The following is a 23,605-nucleotide window of genomic DNA, read 5'->3' as shown; positions in this document are numbered from 1 at the left end:
CTATTAACCAAAGAGTTTACAGTTCAAATCCACCAGCTGCTCCTTGGAAACCCTATGGGGCAGTTCTTCTCTGTCCTAAAGGGTCACTATGAGTCGGAATCAACTAGATAGCAACGGGTTTGGTTAAACTTGTAATGGAGAAAGTGGTGGACCACTCCAATTTATACCACAAAATCACCAAAAGACCCATGAGTGGTGGCACTGGTGGTGTGGCTAAAATAAGGAGGCTTCATTGAAAGCCTATTTAAGTAGCAGTCTATTTCTCAGATGCTCTCTCCTCCACTCTGTGCAGCCAAAGGACTGCCACCTCAATGCCAGCAGAAGACTGGAGGTTTGGTCTCTCTACAGTGAAGCACACAGTCAATAAGGTCCAATCACATGCTGGGCTACGATCGGCTCTGTAGTCTCCCAATCTTAAATTTCTGCAGATCAGTGTGTTAGTAGAACGCCTCTAACATGAACAACAGAGAAGAAAAGAAACATGCAAACAATAAAAACAAGAAAAGAGGTAGAATATGCAGGGAGAAGAAAACCAATTTTTTTTAAATTACTATTTTTAATATCCACAGAAAGTCAAAAAAAAATTATAACCACAAAACAAGAACTGAATATTATACAATAAAAGAACATTCAGAGAACAAAAGAAAACCTCTGGAAATTAATAACGTAAGAGCACACAGAAAAAACTCAACAGCAGGACTAGAAGATAAATCTGAGTAAATCTTCCAGAAAGCAGAACAAAAAGAAAAAGAAATTTAAATGTGAGAATAAGAAAATTGGGACAAAAAAAATTGTGGCAGACCAAGAAGTCTCATGTCAGAATAACAAAAGTTCCAAAAGGAGAGAACAGAAAATCAAAGAGAGGAAATTATCAGTTGAGTAATTCAACAAAATTTGCCAGATCAGAAAGACACAAATTTTCCACAGAGGGCCCAGCATAATAGCTGAAAACAGACCCTCAGCAAAGCATGTCACTTTGAAATGTGAGACTGGTGGAGACAAAAAAGATCTTATAAGCTTCCAAAAGGGAAAAAAGGTTACATATAAAGGTATTGGCATCAGAATGGCTTTGGACTTCTTAATAGCAACACTGGATGCTAAAAAGATGATGCAGCAATTGCCTAAAATTTTTGAGGGAAAATAATTTTCAACCTAGATCTGTATATCCAACCCTAAAATTTATCAAGTGTGAAGACAGAATAAAGGTATCTTTAGACATTCAAGATTTAAAAACACTATCTCCCATGTACCCTTTTCCAAGAAGCTCTGAGAATGTGTTTCACCAAAGCAAGCAAGAAAAAGAAGACGTGTACGCTAACACTGGAAATTCCAGACAGGAGACGGTGATGGAAAAGGCAATATCAGAATGATAGCTGTGCACCCCAGTACGGCGCCACCAGTTCAGACTGGGATAGGCCAAAATGCTCCACGAGAGACTTCTTTAGAAAAGTGGAAATTGATAGAATATCTGATGGGTCTGACTGTCTTTAGAGGAGATACAGACAGCTGGTAAAGAGTCTAGTGCTGAATGGAAAACCAAGCAAACGAAAAAGGAGGGTGATAACAGAGAAAACGAAATGTTATGAAGGGAGTATTTATTACATAGCTCTGCTATAAATTTCATTATTTATGGAGTCTAATAATGTAAACATTAAATAATGACCTAACAAATATTATAATTTGACTATATTAAGAGAATAGGGAAGATGAAAAAGGTATGACTATGTGTGAGAATGGGGGAGGAAAGAGAGCTGAAGTCTCATCTGCCATAGTGGGAAATTAAGAGATACTGCTGCAATCTGAAAAATCTAGTAGTACCAATATAACACCAAGCTCTCACAGAGACATGAAGGTAAATACCTAACCAAACCAAAATACCAAGTAGCAACCAAAAACAAAGTAAAAGAAGTGAAAGTGGTGGTTGCCTATGGAAGCAGATGAGGGTAAGTGGGGCAACTACTATTTTTCATTATAAACCTTCCAGAACTATTTGTTGCTTTAAACTCTGTGTATGTCTGTACAAAGTCATAATGCTCATTTTGTTGTTAAAAATAATAGTGTTGATATTTTTGCTTTTATAAACTTATTTATCTTTTGTGAAATGGGATAGAACATTTTACAAGTGTAACTAAGACCCAGGAGCACAGTGGCTTATTACCCAAGTGTTCACACTGAACTGGCAGATTAACCACTACATGCAAACAGAAAAAGAAATCAGTACTTCCCAGGAAGATCAATCCACCCACCTGATGAAAGAAGTAGGTAACTGCAAGGTCATTGTCATTTAAGAGGATTTCTTCTTCTGTTGTAAAAAGCCACTTCCGAATGGTCAGGCAGGTGCCTGGCACAGCTGATGTATAATTCTGGACGTAGAGTTTGTGAGGAAATTCATTAGGTGCCAGCTTACGTACTAAAGAGAAGAGAAAACATAAAGCTGGAGTGAAAGGCCAGATAAGGAGTCTCCCTAGTATAAACTGTGTAAGGCAGAGCAAGAAGGGCAGATTATTATTAACCAAATGAGATCAGGGTATCAGCTCCGATCCATCACGGAACTCTGCTTAGGGAGCAAAAAAATAACTTTGTCCAGCCCAATTTGCCTCTTCTAACTATGACTATGCCCAGATGAGCCTCAAACTGACCTGAATGACAGCCCCTTCAGTTAACGTGCTGACTTTGCAGACAGCACCAATTCCAAATTCAGTTAAAACATCTGACCCATTATCTGGTAAGTTACAGCTGATGTCTACTGAGTATCTTTAAAGAAAGCCTCCCCCCTTACTTACCCAGCTGTGATGCATAAGAATGTCTCGAGTGGCAATTCTCAGTGAATTGCTGTTATTATAAAGAGCTGAAAGGTTCTTGTTATTCTCCACCCGCTCTCCCTAACAGTGCCCAACCAGGATAAACAAACGCCACGACTTTTAATCTCTATACTTGCTTTCTTCAGAAAAGCATAGAGTTTTCTTCTCTTGATGTTTACTTGGCTTTACGATGCTGAAAAAGGCAGATTTAATATCTCCTGGTTCCCTAGTAATCCTTTATAACATCATTTGTATCAACCCTGTCAGACCGTGGAGTCCCTGGGTGGCGCAAACAATTAAGCACTCAACTACTAACTGAAAGTTTGGTGGTTTGAATCCACCCAGAGGTGCCTCAGAAGAAAAGCCTGGTGATCTGCTTCCAAAAGGTCACAGTCTCAAAAACCCTATGGAGTGCAGTTCTACTCTGACACACATAGAGACGCATGAGTTGGAAATGACTAGAAAGCAACTAGTTTTTTTTTTTTTTTTTGTCAGGCTTTAGGGACTTAGGAAGAAAAAGAAGAAGAGGAATATGACTGCTTGAGGGGGAATCAAGGTTGCTCTACCTTGACCTGGGACCATAGGGGACCCAGGTCTAACAAGCTCCTCTCCCCCTTTCTGGGATGAGGAAGTCTATTCAACCAATATTATGCCTGTCATTTCTGGACTTAGCCTCGGTGTGTGTGTGTAAATGTTGTGGAAGAGACCCATAAACTGTAGGAAATCTGTGTCATGCAGAGCAAGCCACAGACTTCCTCCCTCTTGTGCAAGCAATGTGCCCATCATCCCTAGGTTTTCTAAAATAAAATATAACAGAAACTTCCTGTCACCATGCAGTAAAATTTCCTAGGAAGTGGGAAATCTACTCACACAGAAACTTAAAACATGTGCACTAAAGTGTAATAAGCTTTTAATGAAGTGTCTCTTTCTAACTCCTGGAAACAAAAAGCTACTTATTCTTTCTTAAAAATCTTTACTCAACTGTGACTAAAAGACAAAGCCCTCTTTTTAAGGCTGTTGCATTGGGATTTGTGAATTTTGAACACTGGATTTAAAAGAACTTCATGAAAGTATCTGATTCAGCTTCGGGTATAACTTACAAAAGAGGGAAAAAGATCAACAGTGATCAGACACCCTAATAACCTGAGCTTAACAGGATTTGCCCGGTCTGCTTGTTGGAGGCAATCCTGATGAGAGGGCTCTCCCCTTGCCTTCAAGCTCTTCACTGGGCAAATAGTTTCAATCTGACAGTTTCTGGAAACATCAGTCAACAGTATTAGAATAAAATACCCCAAAACAATATTTAATATTAGCCACTGGCACTTACCAAAGGAATGATTGATCACTTCAAATAAAGCAAAGTAATTCACCGTTGTACTGTCCATGCCAACCTTTGCTGCAATAGCCTAAAGTATAAACAGGATAGATTAGTTTCAGGAAAACTAAATCAGACAGTTCTGTGAGAAAAGACAGGCGTATGAATGCAGAGGGGAGAGAAGGGGCTCTGCCATTTTGGCTTCACAAACATTAAATTCCTGGTTCACAGCTATCCTATCCTTCTTTGCATATATGTGTACATGCACTCATGCACGTGTATTGTGAAAGAAAAGGGGAAAAAATACCTATATTTCATCTCTAAGTATGAGTTTTCCCCTCTAATATCAGCTGATAATGGTCTCTCCTTAAATATCAGCTTTCTTCTCTAAAACAGGATTCTATCCCAAGAGGGTCCTTTTAACAGCACTTACAAAAATGTGCTTACAATAAAGACAGAGTAAGAAGAGCCTACATATCCAGTCTCACAGAGTCCACCTACATTTAATACTGGTTGTTAACACACAAGGGTTACAGCTTTGGTTCTTGAGCTTAAGCTATTTTTGTCAATTTTTTTCATGGTTCACAAATTATTTTTCAGGTGATCCATGTCTCAGGCTGGGGACATTAGGTACCTCCATTTCCTAAGAATTACCATCATTAATATACACATAAAAACAGCAAAATGTTGGGACAACAGAGGCATTATTAAACAAGTATCAGTTCTTCCCTCTAGGAACTAAGGCTCTAATTTGTCAAAAAGAAGCTGAAATAATAGACTGGCTTATAAAATAAACAATATCACCCATGAATACTGTGCTCCCTTAAATAATCAATTACATGAGACCAAAGAGTCAACATTTACCCTAAAACAAAGATGAGAAGCTAAGGAGGGGCAGGGAAGGTAGATCAACGGAAACAACAAAAAAGAATGGAAATAATGAGCATGTTGACACATTGTGAAAAATGTAACCAATGTCATAGAACAAGTTGTATGAAAACTGTTAAATGGAAACCTAATTTGCTTCATAAACTTCCACTTAAAACACCATAAAATATTAAAACAAACAAACAAAAAAACCAAACTTGAAAGAATCAGTGACCAAATAAAATGGAAACTGAAATTACATACAAAACACAAAGCAAAAAATACAAACTAGGAGTACCAAAATTTCAAGTTCAATCCCAATCTAAATAAGATATTAATTAAACAAGGTAAAAATACTGAATATTAATTAGTGCCTGAGTAAACCAAATATGATTATATCCCTTCTTCCCATATCTGCTCACAGATTAGGCCTAGGTTCCTCCTTGATGTGAGGAAGTAACTAGGGAGTGTAAGTGTTTTAAAATACCACTCTGTACTGCACTGGAATAGAAACGGAAATGTTCTCAAGAGCTGAAAATGGCTCTTAGCTAGAAGTCTCAAAAACAAGGGTGGGGGGAAAATACAAAAACACCAGGCCTTGCTAGAAAAACATTGAAAAAAGCAAAAGAAAATAAAACACAACATCAGCAAGCTGTAAAATTAGTGTTTTCCTTACAACTGCTTCACCACTGTATAATTGCAGAAATAACCTCAGCTCCTGAATAAACCCTTTGCCAGAGATACAGTCTATGGGTAAATGTATGGGGGACAAATTTTTTGTTTCCTACAAAGGAAAAATAAACATTAATACCCAGAAACCTGTCTCCCTGAAAATACTGATCAAATCATGGTTAATGGCCAATAAAAAGGCCTAAAAGCAATGATTATACCCAGCACTACATCACAGTCTTTAAATACCATCTCTTTACCCAGGATTACTTGGGTAAATGGCTGATTCTAGATCTATGGTAGAAATATATAAAGATGAGCCTAGGACAACTTGTATCAAAAGGCAAGCAAGCCATCTTAAACAAACCAGTAGCATCAGAAGAATACAGGAGCAGCCAGGAAGGAGGTTCCATTGGCCAAAGATGGAACAATGTGAGCATCAAAAAAGATAATATATGCTATCGATTAAATCACACTATCTAAAATCCCACATGATACTGAATAAATAAAATAATTATCCCACTGGACTTCAACCAGGGCACCAATGCTTTGCTCTGAAAATTGGGAATAAAATAATTAAATATTTATCCTCCCTTTCCTAAACAATTTCAGGATAATTAAGTTGCCTTAGTTGATAAGAAAAAGTTCTTTATAGAGAAACTCCAGCTTATAAATGTGGAAGAAATAGGAGAATTAGAAAATCACCACTTTGTAACCCTTAATGAAATTGTTAAGGCAATAGTCATCAATGGATACACTCATTCGAAGATCAGTGGGGTGCTCTACAATGGAGAGATCTGGTTATCACTGCTTATGACCCCTAAACCTATTGATTAATCTTAATATCACTGAAAGTGGGATAGCCTGATATTGTATACCTCCTGTTGGGAAGCAAGATGAAGTATACAGCACCAATTACAAAGTTTAAAAAAAAAAACTGAACCTGAACCTAATCAAGTCTCTAGAGAAAATTTCCATTTATAGCAAATACAAGGAGACAGAAGGGCATATTAAATGACACCACAAGGAAACAAACAGGTAAATTCAGAATGTGGGGCATTCCACAGGACACTGGCCCAATTTCTGCAACAAAACAATGGCATGGAGGAAAAAAAAAAAAACAGGTAAGGGACTGCTCTATATTAAGGCGGACAGAAAAACCAAATGTGCTGTGAGGACCTTGTTTACAACCAGATTTTAAGAAAACAACTATGAAAATCATTTTTAGACAACTGGAAAAATTTGATTATGGATTAGTTATTAGGTAATACCAAGGAAATACTGTTAATTTTTTTAGGTTTGATAATGGCATTGTGGTTATGTCCATATATTTTAGAGATTCGTGCTGAAGTATACAGAGGTCCAGTAATATGGGATTAAAAAAAATACTTAAAGAAAAAGGAAAAACAAAGGATAGATGATGCAAATTTGGCCAAATCTTGATAATTACTGAATATTAGTGATGACTATATGGAAGTTCACTGTACCACTGTGTTTTCATGCATGTTGTTTTTTACAATAAAAGGGGGGTGGTTAATCACAACTACTTCTTGTTAATTGCCATCAAGTCGATTCTGGCTCATGGCACCCCATTCTGCAGGGTAATGGGTTTTCAAGGCTGTGACTTTTTGGAAGCAGACCACCAGGCCAGTCTTCCAAGGCGCCTCTGGGTAGATCTGAACTGCCAGCCTTTCAGATAGTAGTCAAGAGCTTAACCATTTGTGCCACTCAGGGACTCCTAATCACAACCACTATAAGCTGGCATTTTTAACGCCCCTTTCTTTCACGGAGGGCAAAGTATTTTACATTAATAATAACAACAACAATAGCAGCTAACATTTAGTAATACTGATAATGTGCCAGACACTCTAATCACTTTACATGTATTAACTCATTTAGTTTTACATCATTTAATGTCAAGTCTACTTGTTCAAGTTTAATTTACCTGATAGACTTGGTCTGTAGTACTGTTCTTTTTAACCCTGACTGTAACTGTTGTTCCATCTGGTAATGCTACTCTCAGCTCTACGTCGGACACACCATTGTAGTTCTGGGAGGAAAGACACAGAGAAAGAATTTATGACCGACTTACCCTCTCTGTAACATGCTGGCTAAACAATAACCTAAACATATGATAAAGTGAGTTCCAATGAAAGGGGGGGAAAGATACCTTAAAAGTCAATATATTTATAAGTCATAAAGCTGACTTTAGGCTACAGCATAAGTTAACTTTTAAGATGAACAAACAGGAAAGAAACATGTTCAATTCAACTGTTCACATTTCAAAACAGAAAGCTTGTATGAAGCAGTCTAGGTCAAACACAGATGAGATTTCTGAGTTACTTCTCTTACCCCATCTGGAAACTAAATATGAAAGGAGAAAATAACTGATAATGCTAGTTGCAACAATATTCTCGGGTTTTAAATGGTTAGGCATACTAGATTGGCTCGAGTGGTATACTAAGTTCCCTTCTGAACGCTGAAGTAATCATGGTATCTTTGAAAAGAAAAACGTATGAGGTTCAAGAATCTGAATTAGTCTAATGCCAGTTTTCTTTTAGCAAAGATAACCAATTCTTATTCTCCTTAATTCAAAAGAAATCCTTATTCTCTTCTTGTTGATGATTAACACATTCTTCTAAGAGATTTTTGACCTTGTAATTCTCATTAGAAGGAAATAACTATTTAGGAACAAGTCCACCTTCATCTCACACTTGAAAAAAAGTACTACTCATTGCTTAAAACCATCCTAAGCATTACTTTATTATAAGCCCTTGTCTACAAGAAACTTACAATCTAGTAAAATAATTAGTGGATAGCACACTATTTAGTATATTAACGTTGACTATTCATTGTCCTATTCAATTAAGATTTACTAAGTACCTATATAACATGCTTGACACTGTGGTTAAAAAAAAACCCAGTGCCATTGAGTCGATTCCGACTCATAGTGACCCTATAGGACAGAGTAGAGCTGTGGTAGGAACTGGGGATCAAAGACGGTCAAGAGCTAGATCTTACCTATGGGTGGCTCACACTCTTTAAAACAAACAAAAAAACCAGTTGCCATCAAGTCAGTTCTAACTGATGGTGACTTCATGTGTCTCAGAGTACAAATGTGCTCCATTAGGTTTTCAATAGCTGTGATCTTTCTGAAAGAGCCCTGGTGGTACAGTGGCTAAGGCGCTTAGCTAACCAAAAGGTCAGCAGTTTGAACCCACCAGCCAGCCGCTCTGTGGGAAAAAGATGTGATAGTCTGTTTCCGTAAAGATTTACAGCCTTGGAAACCTTATGGGACGGTTCTACTCTGTCCTATAGGATCTTTATGAGTTGGAACTGACGCAACAGCAGTGGGTTTGGTTTGGGGATCTTTCCGAAGTAGACTGCCAGGGCTTTCTTCTGAGGGGCCTCTGGGTGGATTCAAACCACCAACCTTTCAGTTAGTAGCCAAGTGCTTAACCATGTGCGCCGCCCAAGACTCCTAACTCACTCTAGTAAGCTACAACTATAAAGTAACAGTCTTATTGTTGGAGAATGATATAGCAACAAGATGATAATTGAGTAGTACTGACTGTAAAAATTCTTGATGAAATGAAAAATTAATGACTTGAGTCATCAGAGACAGCTTCAAAGAGAAGATGGATTTTGTATAAGGTCTTGAAGGATAAGCAGGATACATATAAAAAAGATGCAGAAAAATATAGTTGTTTGGAGAGTTTATGGCAAAAACTCAATCCATACTCGGTATGTTTCTTTTCCCCCCACATGGAGCTGGGAGGTAAATAGTCACTGTAAGGGTTATTCACTTACCTCATCTGATTCTGATAGAAATTCCTGCATGATGTCGCTCTCACCAATGACTCGTATTGAACACACTATAGAAAACAAAGATAGAATCTGTTGTGAGGCCTAAAATTAAGAACATTAAAGTCAATAACATATCATGGTGAAGTACAAATCATCAGTGGCAGTCAATGCTAAGGCATATGTAATTTTAAGACACGATAGTCATTCATCTAAATATGGTCTAGAAGAGAGGAATAATAGAAGGTACAAAGATGCAGTTTGCTAAAAATATTAAACAGAGCCAAAGGAAGTTACTCAGAAAAAAACTGTTTTAAATGTTCAGTAAATCTGACTTTGCAGTCTGTGTGAACTATTAATAAGCTACAACAATAGCGCATGAGGGAAAACAGGCAGTGGAAGGGAAAGGTGAATCAGGAATAAACTAAATACAAAAGGAAAATATTCATTTGGCCTAGAAACAGGTCAGCCAGAGAACCATAAGCATTTAAAGCCACTCTGGAAAAAATGAATAGGCAATTAAGTATTTGACTGAGCATATCTTCTCACCTCACTGACTTCAGCTTCAATACAACTCCCCCCTCAAAAAAAAAAAAAAAGGAGGGAAGGAAAGCAGGAAGGTAGGTAGTTAATCGTCCAAATCTAAGAAAGTTAATTTCCTGACACTCTCATGAGGATGGTAAATTACGCTGAAGATTTTTACTTCCATTTCATTAAAAAATTGTACCTTTTCTCATTTCCCAAAGGCTGAGTTTAGAGGCCATTCCACTTTAGAAAAAAGCTAAAAACGAATGAGAAGTTTCACTACCTTCTATGAGGGAAATGGCTTTTCTTCAGGGATAAGGCTTCTACCAAAGTTAAAAAAACAAAAACAAAAACAACTAGGTCAACTAGTTCTTATACAAGGACACAAAGACACAGAATAACCAAATACCAGATAAGACCATTATCCTATTAAACGAGTATTTTAAAGAAAAACCCATAATGCAGCCGGCAGATTATAAAGCTATAAGGTAGTGAGGCGAGGTCTCTTCTCTGAGCTACAAGATGAACTATCTTATTTAGGAGATCTGTGTCAATTTCCTCCCATCTTAGGATAAACAAATGCTTCGGTATCCACTAACTCCTAATTGGAAGCTCCTAGATAACACGTACATTTCAATACTTCTTCCTATAACCTACTTAGATAATGGGACTTTAGATTACCTACAACTCAGCAAACCTATTCAAGAAGACCTGTAAGAGGAATAAAAGAGTTTTTATATAGTATATACCAGGCAGCATGAGTCATTTTAAAGAAAATGTCTTAAATACTGTCCACTTAGTTCCCTAATAAATTCAGCATAAAAATCCACTGGTGAGTATATCTGTATGTGTTTACTGGCAAATAATACAACCCTATAAATACAGGTCCTTAATGCATTGAAAACTAATCATGCATTTTTCTGTTGTTGTTAATGTCTAGTGAGCCAGTAAAACATAGAATATTAATCACTGTACTGGACATTTCTGTCCAAGGCCTTCAAAGCTCAGATCACTAAACGCCTGTAGTCAGAAACTTGACTTTCACTATACTGAGTTACAGGAAATTTAGTTACGAAGTTTAGGAGTTAAACTATGTACCTAGACCCTTTGTCTACTCAAGACGGTGGAGTATAATGGGCTGGCTTACCTTTTTCTAGATATTCTTCCAACCCACGACGTCGGGCATCTAATTGCTGTTCTGATAATGAGAATGGCCATTTCCCTGGAAGTCGGGGAAATGTAAAGTTGGCAAACTCTCTCTTCAGGTTCTGGTGTAGGATGGCAAACTCTCGGTACCGCTTAGAACACAGCTGCCTCCCTGCCATGTAAACATTGTATACCTGGTGAAGGAGAAGAGCAAAAAAAAAAGAGTCTATTTACTACAGATGAAACCACAGAACCATCTAAGGTCAGGTTCAGATGGATATCGGTTAGGTGAATTCTGCTATGTACTTAACAGAGAACATGTTCAAGGTCACTTGCAAATAAGACTTATATTTAATAAACATGCCAGAAGTTATATGCACAAAAGAGGGCTGTTTCCTTGGAGCCGTGATTTTATTTTTACTATTAAAATTACTTCAACACACTGTTTTAAGTATTTTCAAAGGCAATTACCAGTTTTTGAGGATGGATTTTATTTTCAGAAAGTTAAAGTCATTCAAGGTCAAGACAAACAAACAAGCAAGCAAATTTGGAGGGGGATGTAAAACACTAGGGTTGATTATAAAGCAATGTGAATGGTATTTCTATGTGGCCCAAACTGGCGCTAAATCCCCAAACCAAACCCATTGCCATCAGGTCTATTTCTACTCATAGCGACCCTATGGGTCAGAGGAGAACATTCTCATAGGATTTCCAAGGCTGTACATCTTTACAGAAGCAGACTGCCACATCTGTCTCCTGCAGAGTGGCTGGTGCGTTCAAACCACCAACCTTTCAGTTAGCAGCTGAGCACTTGGCTACTGTGCCACCAGGGCTCCTAAACTGGCTCTAAAGTTAATTCCAAAGAAAAGGTCTAAAAATTGATTTGAGAAATAGTGACTTTTTAAAAATTGTTATAAAAATATATATAACCCAACATTTGCCAATTCAACATTTTAATAGTGGCATTTTTGCAAATAAACCATTTTTGCAAAAACTTCGTTTCTGAAGTCAGATATCCCTAATTTTGTTCTTTTCCCTTCAATCATTAAGACAAGGTCAACAATGAAAAAAGCTGAAGAATACATGTACTCCAAGGAACTTCTCTAAACAATAAGGAGTTAATAATCCTCATGAAGAAACGGGCACTGGACAAGAGGCAGATCAGAACCGTGATCCCTGAAAAAAGTGAAATAAACAAGATGAACCCTATTCCAACGTAGGCTTTCTGCCTGGGGGCAAACCCTGAACTGTAAGCTCAGACAGGGGCACCCAGAGTCCAGCAACTTCACTGCGATGAGGAGACAGAGACAGGAGTTCAGGGAGGCCAAAGCAGCTAGAATTTGCAGGGTAGAATACCAAAGAGGAGGGAGCTAAAGAGAGGAAGAGCTCCAGAAACCTCCATAGGATCCCCTTGAGTTTCTGCTGAATAAAGATCCCATGAAATAACTACTAAATGGGGTGGGGGTGGGGGGTGCTGTAAAATGAACAAATCCCAGAGTACACACAGGGTCAGAAATCATTCAACTTCCCTCTAGGCAGAATAGAGAGATCTCCCTGAATTTACATGACATTCAGGATGGAACTCAAAAAGGAATACAATTTAGGAGTGGGGCTAAATTAGCTATAGAATAAAAGCTACTCTAAACATACCCTAAAACAGCTTAAAAACAAACTTCAAAAAGGTCAAAGTAATTTGTAAGTAACTTAAGTGCGTGTCAGAAAAAGTTTAACACTCTTTAAAGGAATATAACAAAATACAGCACCCAATAACATAAAATTCACAATGCACAGTATCCAACCAAAAATGACTAGACATATGAAGAAGCATGAAAATTTGACCCATAACCAGGAAAAAAATCGGTCAGTAGAAAGAGACCTAGTAATGACAGAGACAAGGAACTAGCAGACAAGGACATTAAACAGCCATCACAGGTTGCTTCTGCTTTGGTTTAAAATTCAGGAATCTGTAAGAACAATGCTCCCAACAGAGACACATGGAGAGTTGCCACTCACTTCCAAGTCTTTTCCATGGTCCTACAGAGTGCTCATGAGAAAGACTGGTGGCAGGGCAGGAAAGTAGCCATTATCTCCCTTGGTAATCTCAGGTTTGCAGGAGGTGGCTGACTACTGTTAGAGGACAGACAAAATGCTGCACCCACTTCCCCCAACCCTTCTTTTCTTAGCAAAAGCCTTAAGCAGTTTGGGGATGGGCAGCAAACCCTCTCGCCTAGAGGGCACAAAGATCTACTGCTTTGGCCGAGAGGCAGGAAACCTTCCTGGGTCCAGGTTCCTACTGTTGCTACAGCTAGGGAGGAACAGAAAACTCCTTCCCAAGGCAAATCACAGATATAAGGTAGAGTTTGGCTGAGATGAGGAAGAGGGTTACAAAAACTAAGAAAGCCTCAGTCCTGAGAATCAGGCACACAGACTTTGCTTAAGACTGAGGTTGGATCAGACAGCATAGAATCCATCTACCTCCACAAGTCTAGCACCAAGTAAAAAGCAAATGCAGTCTACCACTGGAGGAGGGGCAAGAGTGTGAGGAGGGAACCTGTCTGTGGTGTAGGCATGCAGGGATAGTTGAAAGCTGTGGGGCGGTGGCGGGGGCATGAACACTGAGAAAAACCCTCTAGAACCACAGCCCCCACTCTAAGCACAAGGTAACAGCAGCCCATTGCTAGAGGAATTTGATGCTTACTGCACAATAAAGGTAACGATAGCCACAACAAGACCCAAACCCAGTTTATCAACTCTGGACTAGATTGACTCAATTCCCTAACAGAAGATGAAGCTTGCCCATTTCCAAGTACAAATACTATCTACCTCAGACTTATACTGTTCTTGACATGATGCTAAACATTTAATCAAATATTACAAGACAAAAAAGCAAGAAATAAAAACAATTCACTATCAAAAGTTAAAGCAGTCTCAGAGATGACCCAGATGTTAAAACTGTAAGAGAGGAACTTTGAAATAATTACAGTTAATATGTTAAAGAAATACTGGACTGTAGGTGCTCCTCATATATTAATATAGACAACAGAGCACAAAAGGGGCACAGTCTGGGAAACCTCTGAGACATAAACACCTAACAGGATGAAGTTCCCAGGCACAAGGGCAAAGGACCACAGACTTGGGGGACACCTATGTCAATTGGCAAAACACAGTTCATAAAGACAATGTTCTGCATCCTACTTTGGTAAGTAGCATCTGGGGTTTTAAAAGCTTGCGACCATCCACTTAAAATACAACTATTGTTCTCTTCCTGTCTGGAGCAAAGGAGAGTGAAGAAAATCAAAGACTCAAGGGATCAATTAATCCAAAGGACTAACGAACCACATGAACCACAGCCAACATGGCCCTGAGACCAGAAGAACTAGATGGTGCCAAGCTAGCACTACTGATCACTGTAAGTGGGATCACAAGAGGTCCTGGACAGAGTGGGAGAAAAATGTAGAACCAAAATCAAATTCACAAAAAAGGCCAGACTTATTGGTCTGACAGAGACTGAAGGGACCCCTGAGATTATGGCTTTAAGACATCCTCCTGATCTGGAACTGAAGCCATTCCTGGAGACCACTGTCCTGACAAACAATAGACAAGCCCCTAAAATAAACATAATACCCGAGAGGAATGTGCTCCTTAAAACAACCAATTATATGAGATCAAAAGGGAAGTATTTGCCCAAAAGCAAGGATAAGAAGGGTAGAAAGTCAGGACAAAAGGCAACAGGGAACCCAGGGCAGAAATGGGGAGGGTGTTGACACACTTGTAGGGAATGAAACCAAGGCCATGAAACACTGTATATATAAACTATCAAATGGGAATCTAATTTGCTTTGTAAACTTTCACCTAATGCGCAAAAAAAAAAAAAAAAAAAAAAAGCACCTACTGGAAAGGTCAGTGTGTGAATTTCAGCAGATATGAAAACTATAAGAAAAACATCAAATGGAAATGATAGAAATAAAAAGCATTCTCATATGGGCTCATCAGTAGACTGGACACAACTGAGGAAAGAATCAGTTGAAGGCAGATCAACAGAAATTATCTATACTGAGAAAAAAGTTAAAAAAAATTAAAAACAGAACAGAGCATCCAAAAGCTATAGGACATTATCAAACAGCCTAACATACGTGTAATTGGAATTTCAAAAGGAGAAGAGGAAGGAAAAAAAAGTGCAGAAGAAATATTTGAAGACATACTGGCTGAGAATTTTCTAAAAATAATAAAAAATATCAAACCACAGATCTATAAAGTTCAGAGAACCCCAAGCAGTATAAATATCAAGAAATACACACTTAGATACAGGTAGCCAGGAGAGGTTAAGACATTACAGAGAGAGGAATGAAAATTACAATGAACAGAGTTCTCATCAAAAACTATGCAAGCTAGAAGCCTGTCATGACATTTTTAAAGCACAGAAAGAAAGCTACCAATCCAGAATTCTATACCCCATAAAAATATCTTTCAAACATAAACGTGAAATAAAGATTTTTTCAGACCAACAAAAGCTAAAACAGTTCATTACAGAGTGACATGGCTAAAACAACTAAAACTCCCATAGAAACCCTGTCATCATTCTGGCAAGAAGAAATGAGGAAAAGAACTCTGGGCAACCAACCATGGCTGTGACCAGAGTAAGTGATGAAATTCGAGAGAGGAGAAAGCCAGAGAAGAAGATACCTTAATCGCTGTGAGCAGGAAACAACTTGATGCAACAGGTTCAGTTTTTTGTTTTATATCTCAAGCTGACCCCTGAACAACATACACACAGGATAGACTTAGTAGCACAGCAAAGGCTGAAAGAATTAAACTGAAACTTCAGGTATGATTCAGAGAAGGTGACACAGCTTACAGTTAATTGCCAGGTAAAACAAAAACATCAACATTCCTCAGAAGAATATTATAGAACTCAGAGTCTATACAATATAACATTCACAATATCGAGGATACAATCCAAAATTACTTGACATATAAAGAGCCAGGAGAGCCACGACAGGCAACAAGAGACACAGACCAATGGGAATAAAATTGAGAACCCAGATGTAAATCCACCCATCTATAAAAAGCCAAAGTCAATTAAATGGGGAAAAGAGAGTCTTTTTAACAAATGGTCCTGACATAACTGGATATCCATCTGTAAAAAAATAAAACAGGATCCATACCTCCCACCATATACAAAAACTAACTCAAAATGCATCAAAGACTAAAACTAAAATGATTAAGATCATGGAAGAAAAAATAGGGACAGCCCTAGGAGTTCTAATACATGGCATAAACACAACACAAACCGTAACTAACAAAGCACAAACACCAGAAAATAAACTTGACATCTGGGCACTCCTGTATATTAAACACTTATACTCATCAAAAAATGTCGCCAAAAGAGTTAAAAAAAAAAACCTATAGCCTGGGAAAAAAAATTCTGGCTGTGCCGTATTAGGGTCTAGACAAGGGTCTAATCTCTGTAACCTACAAAATACTTCAACGCTTTAACACCAAAAAGACAAAAAATCCAATTAAAAAATGGGCAAAGGATATGAACAGATACTTCACCAAAGAAGACATTCCGGTGGCTAGCAGACACATGAAGAAAACCTCATGATTATGAGTCATTAGTATTAGATACTGTCAAGTCAGTTCTGACAAATAACAACCCTGTCTACAACAGTACTGCCAAGTCCTTCATCATCCTCACAATCCTCGTTATGCTTGAGACCACTGCTGCAGTCATTGTGCCAATTCATCTTGTTGACCCTCTACTTTACCAAGCATGATGTCCTTCTCCAGGGACTGGTCCCTCCTGATAACATGTCCAAAGTATGTGAGATGAAGTCTCACCATTCTTGCTTCTAATGAACATTCTGGCCACAGTTCTTCCAAGACAGATTTGTTCATTCTTCTGGCAGTCCATGATATATTCAATATTCTTTGCTAACACCGTAATTCAAAGGCATCAATTCTTTTCTGGCTTCCTTATTCACTGACAAGCTTTTGCATGTATATGAGGTGACTGAAAACACCATGGCTTGGGTCAGGCCCACCTCAGTCCTTAAAGTGACATCTTTGCTTTGTAACATTTTAAAGAGGTCTTCTGCAGCAGATTTGCCCAAGACAATGTGTCATTTGGTTTCTTGACCGCTGCTTCCATGAAAATTGATTGAGGATCCAAGTAAAATGAAGTCCTTGACAAATTCAATCTTTTCTCTGTTTATCATGATGTTGTTATTGGTCCAGTTGTGAGGATTTCTGTTTTCTTTATGTTGAGGTGCAATCCATACTGAAGGCTGTGGTCTTTGATCTTCATCAGTAAGTGCTTCAAGTCCTCTTCACTCTCAGCAAGCAAGGTTGTGTCATCTGCACATCGCAGGTTGTTAATGAGTCTTCCTCCAATCCTGATGCCGTGTTCTCCATATAGTCCAGCTTCTCAGGTTAATTGCTCAACAAACAGACTGAATAAGTATGGTAAAAGGATACAACCCTAATGCACAGCTTTCCTGACTTTAAACCACACAGCATCCCCTTGTTCTGTTCAAATCGCTGCCTCTTGGTCTATGTACAGGTTCTGCATCAGCACGATTAAGCTTTCTGGAAGTCCCATACTTCTCAATGTTGTTTATAATATGTTATGATCCACACAGCCAAATGTCTTTGCATGGTCAATAAAACACAGGTAAACATCTTTCTGGTATTCTCTGCTTTCAGTCAATTCGTCTGACGTCAGCAACGATATCTCTCATTCCATGGCCTCTTTTGAAACCGGCTTGAATTTCTGGCAGTTCCCTGGCAATGTACTGCTGCAACCAATTTTCAATGATCTTCAGCAAAATTTTACTTGTCTGTGATATTAATGACACTGTTTGATGATTTCTACGTTCTATTGAATCACCTCTCTTTGGAATGGGCACAAATATGGATCTCTTCCAATCTGTTGGCCAGGTAACTGTCTTCCGATTTCCTGGCATAGATGAATGAGCACTTCCAGTACTGCATCCATCTTTCGAAACATCTCAATTAGTACTCTGTCAACTCCTGGAGACTTGTTTTTCGCCAATGCGTTCAGTGCAGCTTGGACTTCTTCTTCCTTCACTACCATCGGTTCTTGATCATATGCTATCTTGTGAAATGGGTGAACACTGACCAATTCTTTTTGGTACAGTGACTCTGTGTATTCCTTCCATTTCTTTTGATGTTTCCTGTGTTATTGAATATTTTCCCCATAGAATCCTTCAATATTGCAACTCGAGGCCATTAAAACCCATTGCCGTCAAGTTGATTTTGACTCATAGGGACCCTATAAGACAGAGTACAACTGCCCCATAAGACTTTCACGGAGCAGTCAGTGGATTCAAACTGCTGACCTTTTGGTTAGCAGCTGATCTCTTAACCACCATGCCACCAGGGCCACAAGGCCATTACAGAAATGCAAATCAAAACTACAATGAGATACTATCTCACCCTGACAACACTGGCACTAATCAAAAAAAACAAAAACAAAAACAAAAAATGTTGGAGAGTTTGTAGGGAGAATGTAACTCTTACGCACTGCTGGTGGGAATGTTAAATGGTACAACCACTACGGAAAATGATATGGCACCTCCTTAAAAAGCCAGAAATAAAAATACCATACAATCCACCAACCCCTCTCCTAGGAATACACCCTAGAGCAATAAGAGCCATCACATGAATAGACACATATACATTCATGTGTATATATGTGTGCTATTCACAATAGCAAAAAGATGTCATTCACAATAGCAACCTAAGTGCCCATCAACAGATGAATGGATAAACAAATTATGGTACAGACATACAATGGAATGCTACACAACAATAAAGAACAATGATGAATGCGTGAACCACCTCACAACATAGATGAATTTGGAGGGCATTGTGCTGAGTGAAGTAAGTCAATCACAAAAGGACAAATATCGTATGAAACCACTATTATAAAAACTCAAGAAAAGGTTTATATGCAGAAAAAGATAGTCTTTGATGCTTACAAGGGAGTGGAGGGGTTGGAAGAGTAAATCACTGACTAGATACTAGACAAGTGTCACCTCTGGCAAAGGGAAAGGCAACACACAATATAGGGGAAGTCAGCACACTGTGTCCAAGGCAATGCCACAGAAGCTTCCTAGATACATCCAAAAATCTTAAGGGACCAAGATGCTGGGGCTAAGGGCTGGGGACCATAGTCTCAGAGGACATCTAGGTGAAGTGGCATAACAGAATTCATAAAGAAAATGTTCTACGTTCTACTTTGTTGAGTAGCGTCTGGAGTCTTAAAAGCTTGTGAGCGGCCATCTAAGATACATCTATTGGTCCCATCACATCCAGAGCAAAGGAGAATGAAGAAAAACAAGGACATAAGGAAACTATTAACCCAAATGACTAAAGGGCCACATGAACCAAAGCCTCACTAGCCTGAGCCCAGAAGGAATAGATGGTGCCCAGCTACCACCACCAACTGCTCTGGCAGGGATCACAATAGAGAATCCTGGACAGAGCTGGAGAAAAATATAGAACAAAACTGAAATTCACACACACACAAAAAAAGACCAGACTTATTGGTCTGACAGAGGCTGGAGGAACCCCTAAGACTATGGCCCCTGGACACCTGCCAACTCAGAACTGAAGCCAGTCCCGAAGCCCACTTTTCAGACAAAGATTAGACAGGCCTATAAGTCAAACAATAACATATGTGAAGAATGTGCTTCTTAGTTCGTTCAAACATACAAGCCCAAATGGGCAACTCCTGCCCAAAAGCAAGACAAGAAGGCAGGAAGGAACAAGAAAACTAGACAAATGGACACAGGGAAGCCAGAGTGGAAAGGGGGAGAGTGCTGTTACACTGTGGGATTGCAACCAATGTCACAAAACAATTTTTGTAAAAATTTTTGAGTGAGAAACTAACTTGCACTATAAACTTTCACTTAAAGCACAATCAAAAAAAAAAAAATCAGGAGACTATGACCCATTCTCAAGGGAAAAGATACTCAACAGAAGACAATCCCAAAATGGCATAGGTGCTGGAATTTTCACATATATAATTAATGGAACAGAACAGAGCCCAGAAATAGAACCACATACATGTGGTCAATTGAGTTTCAACAATACTGCCAAGGTAATTCAATGGGGGAAGAATATTCTTTTTAATACATTTTGCTGGAACAACTGGATATTCATATTTAAAAAAAGAAGAACCTTGACCCTTATATCCTACTATATACAAAAATTAACTCAAAATGGATCACAGGCCTAAACATAAAAGCTAAAGCTATGGTGTAGCCACTCTGGAAAACAGTTTGGCAGTTCCTCAGAAGGTGAAACACAGAGTTATCATGTGATCCAGCAGGATATGTACATATGATCTATGTACATATCCAAGAGAAATGAAAACAAGTGTCCAAACAAAAACCTGTACACAATGTTCATGGCAGCATTACTCATAATAATTGAAAAGTGGAAACAACTCAAAGGTCCATCAAATGAAGAATGGATAAATAAAATGTGGCATACCCATACAATGGAACATTATTCAGCAACAAAAAAAAATGAAGTGACTTTTTGATTCAAGATGGTGGCCAAGTCAGATGCACAATGCTGTCCCTCTACAGCAAAGACCCGAAAAACAAAGTGAAACAGATATAGACAACAACCCTGGAACCCTGAGCATCAAATGAAAGGATACAGAATTAGATCAAACACTGACAGGAAAAAGAAACTGAACGACAGCAGTGACAGTGAGATAAATGGAGTAGAGGTGCCCTGCCAGAAAGCCTGGCACAGTTGGGCCATTTTGAGATAATGCCAGCAGCAACCCTGGATGAGGAGCACAAGAAGACAACATCACGAACTCCCAACAGGAGAGAGAGAAAGTCTGTCTACATATTCAGAGTTATGCAAGGTGAGCAGGATCCCAACTACAGCTAAGGAGGGAAAGTAAAGGAAGGAGGACGAGACCTTCAGGGATTCTGGTGTACACCGAGCCAGAGCCACTCTCCAGCAGCAGTACCCGACTGATACGGCAAGTGGCAAGCATGGAGCAATACACGAAACTGCCCCACCACCACCACCCCAGCTCCCTGGCCATCTGACTTGCCCTTCCTCTGCAGGAGAGAGGGCCTGCCCTACCCATTCCTTGCCAGAGAGCACACCTGCATGACCGCCAGCCATCCACCCTGTACCTCCCCCGCCAGAAAGAGAGCCTGCATGACCCCAGTTGCCCACCCCTCTTCTGCACAACCCCTGGCCACCCGCCCTGCCACTCACCCATCAGAGAGCGCCTGTGTACTTCCCTGGCCTATTGCTCCACTCCCCCCAACGGAGAGAGTGCCTCAGCACCCCCTGGATGCCCGCTTTGCTCCTTGCCTGTTGCCTGCCCACCTGGTCAGCAACTGTGAGCATTCCCATAATGCCAGAGAGCTCCTGCCCAGTACGCCATCAGCTGTCTCACATGTACAGTGAATGGCAGCAAGGGCTTGCCCTGCCCAAGGTTGCCTCATCCAACCGGGGGCAGGAAGTGAATGCCACCGTGCTGTCAGATGAGTGATCATCAAAGCACACCTGACCTGTCCACAATGATAAAACAAAATCATAATAACACTTTAATGCCTCAAAGACAGCATATAATATCAAATCATATAAAGAAACAAGATTGCTCAAACAAATGACCAAAATAAAGCAGCAGAAAATCTTCCTGAAGAAGAGATGGTAATGGAATTTCCTGATAAGGAATTCAAAAGGCTTATATAGGGAGGCAGAGCCAACATAGTGCTATAGACAGAAGCACCATGCTGTCCCTCTGCGGCAAAGACCAAAAAAACTAAGTAAAACAGATACAAACGTCAATCCTGGAATCCTAAGTACCAAATGAAGGCATAAAGAGCCCAATCAAGCATCAAATGGAGTAAGAAACTGAGAGAAAATGGAGAATGAGGAGAGCTATGGAGTAGGGGTTGCCCTATCCCCACCAGTTGGCCCTTTCAGAGTCATCTGTTTATTTGTATTTTTGATATACATATTTTTTATTTTTTATTGTTGTTGCCTCTTTCTCTTTCCCTTCCTTTTCTCCCACCCAGCTAGCCCCGTGTGCCATTCTCTCCCCTTCTGGACAGGCTGCGATTTTTTGTTTTGTTTCTCTTTTGACATTGTTTTTTGGGCTATTTTTCTGCTTCTCTCTCTCTCTTCCTTCCTTTCCTCTCTCTCACCCAGCTAGCCCCAAGTCCCACCCCCTACCCTTCTTGATGGGCTATGATTTTTTGGTTTGCTTTGTTGTTTTTTTCTTTTCCTTCTTTTTTTGCTCCTTCTCTCTCTCCTGGCCACCCAGCCCTATGCATTGCCCCTGCCCCTTTTGGAGGGGCTGTGCTGCACAGCTCAGTTGGACAGTCACTGTGTGTGGCCTCTCTGGGTCTAAGCTGCTGTCACTGACTGGCATCCTCAGCGCCATTTTTTAAATTTATTTTTTGTTTTGTTTCCTTCTTTTTTTTATTTGTTATTATTTCTTCTCTCTCCCTTCCTTCTTTTCTTTCTCCCATCAGCCCAGCTCCATGTGCCACCTCCAACTTCTTGGTGTGCTGTGCTCTACCACTACACTGGAGAGCCCCCGGCGCACGGCCTCCCCGGGTCTGTGCCACCCCCACAGGCCAGCTCCCGCAGTGCCACATTTTTAATTTTTCTTTACCTTTGCCCTTTTCCTTCTCCCTCCCACCTAGGCCCTGTGCTGCCACCGCCCCTTCGTGATGGGCTGTGCTGTGCCACCCAGCAAGAGAGGCATCAGCTCGCTGCCACCCTCCCCCACCACCAGTTCTTTTGTTTATTTTAATATATACTTTTTACTTATTTAATTTTATTTGTTTGATTGTTGGCTGTTCTCTTTCCCCTTTCCTTTCCTTTATCCAGCCCACCTAGCCCTGTGCGCCACCCACGCTGCTTCTTGACGAGCTGAGCCATACCACTTTGCTAGAGAGCAACCAGCACACAGCCTCGCCAGGTCTGCCCCACCCCACCTGCTGAATCCAACTGCACTGCCATTTTATTTACATTTTTCTTTAATTTTTTACTTCATTTTTCTTTTACATTTTTTGCCTTTGTTTCTCTCTTCTTTCACCTGTTCACTTAGTTCTGCACATCACATCCTTTCCTTTCCCTCTGGCCTATATGCACTGTGCACAGAGTGCCATGTCCCCAGGTGGTATCAACATGGTCCCCTGGACCTCGCCCTGCACTCCTCCCCAGCCCTGCCCCATCACCCAGAGTTTATACTGTAAATTACCCATCTCCGCCCCTCTACCCCTGCTGGACCTGCCCCGCTGCACCACAGCTGAGTGATCGGACCTGCCCACCTAGAGAAGGTGATGAGAACTATTGTTCCCACAGGCGAGCAAGCAACAAAACACACTCAGCATGCCTACTCAGATATAAATAAAAAAGCAGGATGAAACCATCAATAAATGAAGAAAATAATTCCTGAACA

General features: G+C 39.8%; 1 protein-coding gene across 5 annotated transcripts in view; it reads right to left on the bottom strand.

Annotated features, from left to right (window-relative positions):
• The window catches only part of SNX27 (sorting nexin 27), a 100,868-nt gene that overhangs the window by 18,119 nt on the left and 59,144 nt on the right, over positions 1-23,605 (bottom strand). For all 5 annotated transcript variants that reach the window (XM_064282599.1, XM_064282601.1, XM_064282602.1 and 2 more), the window contains 5 exons: positions 11,129-11,321; positions 9,463-9,527; positions 7,598-7,702; positions 4,129-4,207; positions 2,247-2,410 (listed from right to left, as the gene is read on the bottom strand). In XM_064282599.1, the coding sequence (XP_064138669.1) occupies positions 2,247-2,410; positions 4,129-4,207; positions 7,598-7,702; positions 9,463-9,527; positions 11,129-11,321 (606 nt within the window). The remainder of the gene's footprint in view (positions 1-2,246; positions 2,411-4,128; positions 4,208-7,597; positions 7,703-9,462; positions 9,528-11,128; positions 11,322-23,605) is intronic.

Source organism: Loxodonta africana, chromosome 3 (genome assembly GCF_030014295.1).
Source record: "Loxodonta africana isolate mLoxAfr1 chromosome 3, mLoxAfr1.hap2, whole genome shotgun sequence".
In the NCBI taxonomy this organism is placed as follows: Eukaryota; Metazoa; Chordata; class Mammalia; order Proboscidea; family Elephantidae; genus Loxodonta; species Loxodonta africana.
The sequence above is the reverse complement of the archived record's forward strand: the minus strand, read 5'-3'. Positions and strand labels throughout refer to the sequence as shown.